The sequence below is a fragment of the Sinocyclocheilus anshuiensis genome, unplaced genomic scaffold (assembly GCF_001515605.1).
Source record: "Sinocyclocheilus anshuiensis isolate Anshui unplaced genomic scaffold, SAMN03320099.WGS_v1.1 scaffold235, whole genome shotgun sequence".
NCBI classification, from domain to species: Eukaryota; Metazoa; Chordata; class Actinopteri; order Cypriniformes; family Cyprinidae; genus Sinocyclocheilus; species Sinocyclocheilus anshuiensis.
Genome location: NW_015552562.1, coordinates 891,322 through 901,501, shown reverse-complemented (window position 1 = coordinate 901,501; position 10,180 = coordinate 891,322). Strand labels below are relative to the sequence as shown.

The 10,180-nt window shown below is 35.5% G+C and overlaps 1 protein-coding gene across 2 annotated transcripts in view; it reads left to right on the top strand.

Annotated features, from left to right (window-relative positions):
- Positions 1–10,180, top strand: part of LOC107664772 (proton-coupled amino acid transporter 1-like) — a 49,650-nt gene that overhangs the window by 3,805 nt on the left and 35,665 nt on the right. For both annotated transcript variants that reach the window (XM_016455428.1, XM_016455429.1), the window contains exons 3-10: positions 182–293; positions 376–466; positions 2,480–2,568; positions 2,895–2,984; positions 3,953–4,037; positions 4,527–4,745; positions 6,890–6,988; positions 7,091–7,257. In XM_016455428.1, coding sequence (XP_016310914.1) covers positions 182–293; positions 376–466; positions 2,480–2,568; positions 2,895–2,984; positions 3,953–4,037; positions 4,527–4,745; positions 6,890–6,988; positions 7,091–7,257 — 952 coding nt within the window. The remainder of the gene's footprint in view (positions 1–181; positions 294–375; positions 467–2,479; positions 2,569–2,894; positions 2,985–3,952; positions 4,038–4,526; positions 4,746–6,889; positions 6,989–7,090; positions 7,258–10,180) is intronic.

Sequence of the window (10,180 nt, the reverse complement as noted above, 5' to 3'; positions counted from 1 at the left end):
ACAACAGGCCAATCAGAAGAGAGGCTCATGAATATTAATTAGACAGGCCAAAATCGACCTGTTCTCAGCAGAGCTCCTATACCGCAAATATATATTCGTAAGGACATCAAAACCTAAAATAAAACTCTAGAAATGTGTAAAATATGTGACCTTTAAAGCTATATTTGTGTGTTGGTTCAAGGCCCAGACCTTTCTAGGAGAGATGAGAGCCCCGCTGAAGATGAGCCCATCCATTCACCCGCTTCCCTACGACAGACAGAATATGAACGAATCGGAGGAAGAACAGGATCCTCGTGAGCACTGTCATCTTCACCTATTAAAACTTTCATGCTCTTAGACTTGTTTTAATTTTGTGTTCATTTGTTTTTTGTTTAGGTTTTCTCAGACTATAATTCATTTACTTAAAGGAAATATTGGTACGGGACTCCTCGGCTTGCCTCTGGCTGTCAAGAATGCAGGACTCGTGGTAGGACAGAAAATTTAATTTGGAGATGAATGCTCATTATATTATATTTTGAACTGTTCTGACCTTGTGTTCTGGTTGCCTTTTATAAAATCGTATATCATTGTAGTAAAATGTGTATAGTTGCACGCACGCTTCTCTCTGAGCTTTCCCTTGTTGTTGTGTCATTGTGGCAGCTGAATGTACTTACCTGAACATGATCTACTACTTATGTCAACATCATGTCAGCCTTTCATTTTCATGTCTCTCACGTTTCTCGCAAGTCTTATGATTTTTAAAAACTTTCACACCTAGCTCACCTTTTGGTTTTTGAAGAGACAATGCAAGTCAAATTGTTGAGCAAATAAAAATGTTGGCATGTTGCAGAGTTTAAAGAAACAAAAAAAGGACAATTAATTAATAACATTTATTTTACATCTTAAATAATGTAATATTTCATTTTCTGTTCCCAAGATTTTTTTCCTGCCATTCAAATGCTTAGGGCTATGTTTTTATAAACAAGTCCTTCATGCTCACCAAGGCTCCATTTTTATTTGATCAAAAATACAATAAAAACTGTAAAATTGTGTAATATTATTACTATTTAAAATTACTCTTTTTTTTTTTTTCTTTTTTTTTTTTGAATATATCTGAATAAATATGTACTTTATTCCTGTGACCAAAGCTGAATTTTCAGCATCATTACTCTAGTCTTCTTCAGTATCACATGATCCTTCAGAAATCATTCTAATATGCTGATTTGCTGCTCAAGAAAAATATGCTGCTTCATATTTTTGTGGAAACCATGCTACTTTTTTTCTGGGGTTCTTTGATGGATAGAAAGTTCAAAAGAACAGCATTGATTTGAAATAGAAATATTTTGTGACATTATAAATGTTTTTATTGTAACTTCAGATCAAATCAGTGTGTCCTTCTTGCTGGATAATGTATACGTTTCTTAAAAAATATCTTACTGACCCCAAACTTTTGAACAAAAGTTCATTTAGATTTTTATTCTTTCCATATTATGCACCAAATCAAATCAGGGCTTTGATCGAATGGAAGAGTAATAGTGTACCCTTTCTCAACAGTCTGCTTTATTTGAGGCCTCATTCATGTCCATAGCACAAACTAAGTTTGAAACTAAAGGTTATGGTTATGTTTAAAGACTTAATCACTAGCATCTGAAGTTTTTTTGTGGTCTTCTTTGCAAGCGACCTCTTTCTTTGACTTCTCTCTGCATGTATGACACAGCTGCACCATTAAAGAGTGCTTGTGTCATTGCACTGCTGAGTCGTGTTTTCAGCCTCTGAAGACCTCTAAAACCTCTCAGCATCAGCTGAGGACACAGGAACAACAAGACACAATCTGACAAGTGTTTCCACCGGATCAAAGATGCCAGACGTGTGGACACGTCCCTGAAGGATGCTTTTCTGCTTCACTGCCAGACTTGAATATTATGCTTTGACCTTTTTGTCAGTTGCTTTGTGCAGTTACAGATGTAGTTGCACCCCATTGTTACAATTCCTAGTTTTATAAAACCCTTCCTCACAAATTGGAAATGCAATAACCTGTCAGTAACGACATTCATAATGTTGTAAAAATGTTACATTTCAAATAAATGCTATTCTTTTAAACTTCCTGTTTATCAAGTGATCCTAAAAATCAATTTCCACAAAAATATTAAGCAGCACAGCTGTTTTCAACATTGATAATAATAATAAGTGTTTCTTGAGCAGCAAATCAGCATATTAGAATGATTTCTGAAGGGATCATGTGACACTGAAGACTGTGGAGTAATGATGCTGAAAATTCAGCTTTGTTCACAGGAATAAATTACATTTTAAATGAGATCAGTTGAAATCAGTAGAAGAGCCATGACCAACTGTGTTAACATGTTGAGTGCCATGTTAAGGCACTAAACCTCAGACTGTTCCTGGTGGGCTGTATTTGAAATTCACCTTTGCCCCAATGTTCTAGTTGATTAAACATGATTTATCAATAGCTTGTTACTCTCCGTCTCTTCTCATTCTGCAGGTGGGGCCTTTAAGTCTTCTGGCTTTGGGAATCGTGGCTGTACATTGCATGAACCTCCTTGTGAAATGTGCACATCATCTAAGTGCAAAGTACGAATAAACATTATTTTTAGAAATACTGCCCCTCATGTTCTTGACAAGTGTTTTGATACTTGACATCTGCTTTGTAAGGTTTGAGTGTAGTTTTCTTTTGTCATTTCTATCTATCTATCTATCTATCTATCTGGCTATCTGTCTATCTGTCTGTCTGTCTGTCTGTCTGTCTGTCGTCTAATAATTACATTTATGATTTTTCAGGACCATTTTTAGTAGGAAGTAATAAGTAGGGAAAATACTTGTGTGTCTGTCATGCAGTTGGCTGTTAAATCGCACACATTTCTTTCTATTTTTCTAAATGAAATGTTGTCTGTATTAAGGATGGGCAAGCCCTTTCTTTCCTACGGAGATGCAGTGGAGTATGGCATGGAGAACGTGTCGTGGCTGAGCAGACACTCTTTGTGGGGAAGGTACAGTAACTGAACGTCTGTGTTTCACTGCTTACAGGGCAGTTTTTAAATTCAGCACTGTGTTAAAGTTGACTTGTGTTTGTGCTGTTCTCACCATAATCTTTAACCATTTGTCACATGACTTTCTCAGCACCTGATCTCACTTCACTGTTTCACATCTTGCACATGATAGCACACATACTGTACATAGATGTTATTATAATCTGTGGTATGAAACGTTCCCTGTGAAACGTTAAAAGTTCATTTGATGATATTATATATTTAATGAAACCACAATTTTTAAGATGTTTATCAGATGTTTGTATGCAATAATTAAGTGCTTTCTAGGTGGGGTTTCTTGTCTAGTAGATGTACACTACCAATCAAAAGTTTGGGGGCGGTGAGATTTTTGAAAGAAGTGTTTTATGGTCACCAAGGCTGCATTTATTTGATTAAAAATACAATAGAAATTGGAGTATTGTAAAAAATGAATTTAATTCAAAATAACCGTTTTTTTTTTATTTATTTTAATTCATTTTAAAATGTAATTTATTCCCATTTCAAAGCTAAATTATTAGTCTCTATAGTCACATGATCCTTCAGAAATCATTCTTGTATGCTGATTTGCTGCTCAAGAAACATATTATTATTATTAATGTTGAAAACCGCTGTGCTGCTGCATATTTTTGTTGAAACTGTTATTTTTGATGAGTAGAAAGTTCAAAAGAACAGCATTTATTTGTAATAGAAATCTTTGAAATAAAAATGTCTTTAATGTCACTTTTGATCAATTTGATTAATCCTTGATGAATAAAACTATTAATTTCTTTAAAATGAAAATCTTGCTGACCCTAAATCTTTGAGCAGTAGTGTGTGTGTGCTTAGTGGGCAGTTTGTGTAAATGGCTGGATTTGTGACATTTAGATTACAAAAATTATTTTGACTGGTACCTGAGCATATAGATTTGTTTACGTTTTTTTGGCTTTCAGGCGTGTGGTGAATCTGTTCCTCAACGTAACCCAGCTAGGCTTCTGCTGCGTTTACTTTGTGTTCCTCAGCGACAATGTCAAACAGGTGAGAAAGCTTTAAATACAGAAGAAGAGACATTTTTTCAGATTTGAATAACGGTTTTGTCCACATTAAAATAATATTCAGAATTGCACAGTATGCACACATAATGTCCTTTATTGTCATATTATTAAAAAATAAGAAACCAGAGAAAGCAGTAGTTTTCATCAAGGCCAACTGGTAGAACATGTGAATTCACAGTGAACTTATAAACCTTAAAAGCATAATATATTGTTCTTTTTGGATAAAAGCTTTTGCCAAAATTCTGAAATGTAAATTCAACAGAAATACCGTGAGCAAATTTCTTTCCTCACCACAAGAGGGCAGCATTGCTTTTCAGTTCACTTGATGAAACAATCTGACAAATTTGCATCAACCAAAAAAAGATGTTCTTCCTTTCTATAATTAGAACTTAGAACAAATGTAAAATTCATATTGTTAAAGGATCATTGTTACCGCCATAAAATAATCTTTCCATTGACTTGCATATTGTAGGTGGTTGAGACTGCAAACGTGACGACTGTGAACTGTCACAACAATGAAACCGCAGTGATTGTCCCCAGCTACGACTCTCGCCTCTACATGCTCTTCTTCCTGCCCTTTATCATTGTGTTGGTGTTTATCCGCAACCTCAAGTACTTGGTCCCTCTGTCGTTTGTAGCAAACATTTCCATGTGTGTCAGCCTGGTCCTCATATACTACTACTGTCTGACGGTAAGACACACTAAAGACACAACACACACTTAATATGGTGAAAGTGCATCAGTGTATGGCCTGAATTGCATTGCATGATTTTTCATAGTGATTAGTACCATATATGATACATACTTAGTCCACAGTACAACATTCTGGGTGGACCAAAAAGTACAGTATTTGAACACTTACGCCACATAATGTATGAATACATTACAAAATATTACAATAACAAAAATATTAAACCCAAGTGTTGTTTATTTTAAACTAGGGTTGGGCCGATAGACAATGCCATCGTCCATCGCCTATGGCTGATAGACATCATGATGTTGAGCCGGCATTGTGACCCCCGCCATACCCCCCGCATCCCAATACCGTGTTCGGAAAGAAAATGACGTGTAGGCGGAACCCCTAAAGGGAATAAATATGAGATGGGAGGAAAATATATATTTCAATATTTTTCCTCGCAGTTATATAATTGGGTAATTATACTACATATTTCGGCATCAGGGAGCCGCTATTAAACCTGGCATTGTGCTTTTGAATGCACGATCGTTTTTAGTTTCACTTTCGAGATTTGCGATCGCACGTACTCTGTTTATACTATGGAGCGGCAGTACTTGCCACACATTTTATATGTTTGTCAGTGGTACTGAGGATCTGCAAATCATTCGCCATTGTCCTCATTAATCTCTCCTTACTCTGTTTATGTGGTAAGTGAAATTTTATGTACTGTAATGTAACAGGCAACCGTTACACCGTGTCTACACCGGACGCGACCAGGGTTGTCGTGTCGTGTCACGCCGTGCCGCATCAGCTAAAGTCTGTCTAGACTAAGCGACCGTTGAAAATCATTTGAAATTTGTGTCAGCACGTCATAAATAGAACGCAGCAGCAGTTTACTGTCGGGGATTTGTCGTGTCGCGCCGCATCCAGTGTAGACATATATATAGCCCAGATACACTTATCAAGCAGAATGTTTGAAAAAGTTTGTTAGGTTTGAAACAATAGATACTTTGCTCCAAGCATTCCTCAGGACCAAGGCCTCTCCCCGGGCTGCTGATTGAGTCTCAAATGTTATGGATGAAGAGTTAAGTGTCAATGACAGGTTTCAGGGTTGTTTTTTAGAGCGCATTTCTTATTGAACAGCTTAAAATGCCTTGAATCAGCCCCTGCGTCTGTAATCAGCATTGCAGCTACTGAGAAACAAGCAAGAAGGTAACACATTTTTTCAGGAAGGAAAGAAAATCTGTCATGTTGGAAACAGCTGGCTAAAGATTGCAAATTGATTTGTTGTTTTTTTGTAAAGAGTCAAGGGTTTCAAAAATGCTTGCAGAGCTGCCAAAGGACATAAAATGTATCCTCTAAATGCATCTTGAACATCATACAATCACTGTACATTTATACTGCAACTTAAAGACATGATTTCAATTTGTATAACATTTGTGCTCCAAAAATTGTTTAAAATCTGATTTATACAGTGTGTCCCAAAAATGTGAGACTTTGTAAATATGGGATTTCTATTATATAATTATTTTATCAGGGAATATAACCATTTTGTTTACGGTGTATAATTAATAAGAAATATTTAAGATAATGACTGTCTATCTAACTTTCTTTCTTTTTTTTTAAGAAAGAAAGAAATTAAACCTTTTATATATCAAGGATGCATTAAATTTGTTAAAAAGGAACAGTGAAGACTTATAATTTTACAAATATTTCAATTTCAAATAAATGCTGTTCTATTCAACTCTCCATTCATCAGTAAATCCTGAAAAAAAGTATGGTTTGCACAGAAATATGAAGCAGCACAGTTGCTTTCAACATTGATAATCAGAAATGCTTCTTGAGCAGCGAATCAGCATATTAGAATGATTTCTGAAGAATCATGTGACACTGAAGACTGGAGTAATGATGCTGAAAATTCAGCTTTGCATCACAGAAATAAATTACATTTTAAAACATTCAAATAGAAAACAGCTCTTTTAAACAATAGTAATATTTCACAATTTTACCGTTTTACTGTATTTTGATAAATGCAACAGGAAAAAGAGAAAATGTAAAATATTCATTGTTTCAGACTTTTTGTTTTTCCGTTTTGAAATGTTCACCGTGTCACAGACTGTCAGACATTCATTTTTTTTATTCTTGCTTTGCCTTGTCAGAATATCCCATACCCTATCAACCTCCCGCTGGCGGGGAGAGGAGTTGACTATCCTCTCTTCTTTGGAACAGCAATTTTCGCCTTTGAGGGAATTGGAGTTGTAAGTTTTTCTTTTGCTCTGATATTATGTTTGTCACCACAGAAATATTATTCAAGTGAAAAAAGTTTAATTCAAAAAGGTGTCATACTCAATCTTCATCAGGTGCTACCACTTGAGAATAAGATGCAGAATCCCAGAAACTTCACCACGGTCCTGTATCTCGGCATGGGCATCGTCACCACCCTCTATATCACCCTGGGCACCATCGGCTACATCGGCTTCGGAGAGCATATTCGGGGCAGCATCACATTGAACTTACCGTTGTGCTGGTGAGTGCCAGGGGATCTTTAAAGGTGGCCTATTATGCCCCTTTTTACAAGATGTAAAATAAGTCTCTGATGTCCCCAGAGTGTGTATGTGGCATTTTAGCTCAAAATACCCCACAGGATTATTTTTTTAAAGCTTGTTAAAGTTGCCACTTTTAAGGTATGAGCCAAAACGTGCTGTTTTTGTGTTTGTCCCTTTAAATGCAAATGAGCTGGTGCTCCCAGCCCCCTTTCATATAGTGGTCGACCGATATATCGCCATGGCATTTATATCATTTAAACAAATCTTTGGATGACTAATGAACATTTAATTTCACAAACCTTGCAGACTTAGTCAAATCTAGTTGAGATCTTGTGAAGTGTGCATTTGTATCCTGCACGATTGCGTGTTCTCTGCGTGACGGTCGGTCCGTGCAAATTGAATGCTGACAGGAGGAGAGTTCTGCTTGACTGGAGACGCACGATCGACAAACTTTAAACTAGTGATTTCAAATTATGCTGCACATTTTTGCATTTGCCCACTGTCATATTCATGTCATTTTCGTTGCGTGCTGTAGCCTATGTAAAATGAGTGTTACATTGGCTTTATTTGAAAAAAAAAAAAAAGATTCCCAATGCACACAAACTGAATACTGAGTGCCCTGTTGGTTACAGTGTTAATGTTTACTTCCTTTTTAATTAGATTTGTATTAAATATTTATTTATTTGTGAGAAATGCTTTGTCTTCTAAAGTATAAGTATGTTTATTTTACACAATTATTTTAATCCATTTTCAAATTATTTAAAATTTCTTAAATATAAATTAAAATAAATAAAATTATATCGGCCATCGGCCACCCTGCTTTCCAAGATATCGGCGTCGTCTGTCAGAAAACCCATATCGGCCGACCACTACTTTCATATGCAATTTTTAAATACTACATTCCTATTTACGATCATTCTGTAAGCACGTGAAGGCAGCATCAGTGGAAACAGGCAGAGACAATAGTAGCTTTAGCAACATTAGCGTTACAAAGTGCCAAGAAGCTCTCTCAGAAAGGCTTTGGAAAACAAAATATTGACGTCATGACGGAGTTGGCATTCGCGCACGAAGCATTAGTATGGATCCCTCTTTCAGAATCAGCTTTTGTGAAAATCCAGCGTTGAAATGACCCTTGTTTGTGTGGCAGTCCAGCTTAAAATGATTGGTGCAATCATATAGGACTTTACCGTTTTTTTCTGGGTCATTTCCTTCGAAAATAATACTTAACCACAGTGTCCTTAGTGGCTCAGATGGAGGGAGGTTGGGTTTATGCTTATAGGGCAGACAGCATCACAAATGGTCGGGACTTTTTCCCTATGGTGACGTGTACATAGGGAGAATCTTGTTCTGAGAGACTGTGTTTATGATTTATTGGGATTATAAAAAAATTAGTGGGTGGATTTTTACCATTATAGGCTGGTTGTTTTCACACACTGCGGCCACACAACTGTGTTCAAACACCTTATAAAAGTGATTTTTGCATAATAGGTCCCCTTTAATGTTTTTTGTGTTCTAGACCCACTTTATTTATTTATATTTTGTTTATTATGATGATTATGAAAAAGCATCCTGAAACTGAAATTATACAAAACATTACAAAAACATACACAAAATCTATTCTGAATTTTAGGATTGACATGAGTCTAATATCAGTGCACTACAAACCTGAGAAACACTTGTTGAGAAACCTGAGTCCCATTACCCATATTCCCCAAGGGAGATTAAAAATGGATTAACAAAGAGAATCTAAAAAATTATTTGAGGACATGTTGGCAATGCATTTTTCCTCAGTTTATCATTTCCCAGATCTATTAAAAGTCAAAACAACCCCAAAAAAGGGAAAAAAAATGATTACTGTTTTACTGAAGACTGGAGTAATGATGTTAAAAATTCAGCTTTGCATCACAGGAATTACATAAATTACATTTTGAAATAAATAAACATGACAAATATTTTCAATTGTAATAATATTTCACAATATTACTGTTTTACTGTATATTTGTTAAATTAATTAAAAAAAAAAGGTTTTAACAGTGTAAGTGATAAAAGTGCACAATTTTATATATATATATATATATATATAATCATATTTTCTGTTTTGGTACAAAAATATGATTATTAAAAAAATTATATATCATTTTTTTTTTTATATTAATATATATTCCTTTGTACCAAAACTGTTCACACCAAGTCTAGCCTAGCCTTTCATTTAAAAAAATACAACAATTCAATTCAAGTTTATTTGTATAGCGCTTTTCACGATACCAATATCCAGCTCAAAAGCAGCTTTACAGAAAATATTATGTTTCTACATTACATTTAGGGGTAGGTTATTAGTGGTGACTATGGCAGAAATGTACAATAAAAATCATGCAGTTAATTACAAATTACACGTAATCAAACAGACGGTGAACACAATTAACTGCAATCATTATATGTTGCGATTAAACTTTGCGATTGCGATTAAACGTTGCGATTAAGCAAAATTTGGTAGTTTTATATGTTGTTCCAGGGTTAGCATCATCTGAGGTCTTCTGGGGGGTTGGCATCATCTCTTCTCAGGTGTTCAGTTATCTCAGATTTTCGTAAGGGTTGGATCCAGACTGAAGTTTGTGTAATTCCTAGTTGCCTCGGGATGCAAGTCACATAGCAGAAACAGAGAAGCAGATAGAGGCTAAATTAGCGTAGTTGCTGTTCCAACCAAACATGAAGTGTTCAACCCAAGCAAAAGAATGAAAATGTTCATTTGATCAGATATAACTGCAATGCAGTACAAGATTATGAGATGCATTATGTGAATGCTTGGCTAAAGAGATGTGTCTTTAATCTAGATTTAAACAGAGAGAGTGTGTCTGAACCCCGAACGTTATCAGGAAGGCTATTCCAGAGTTTGGGAGCCAAATG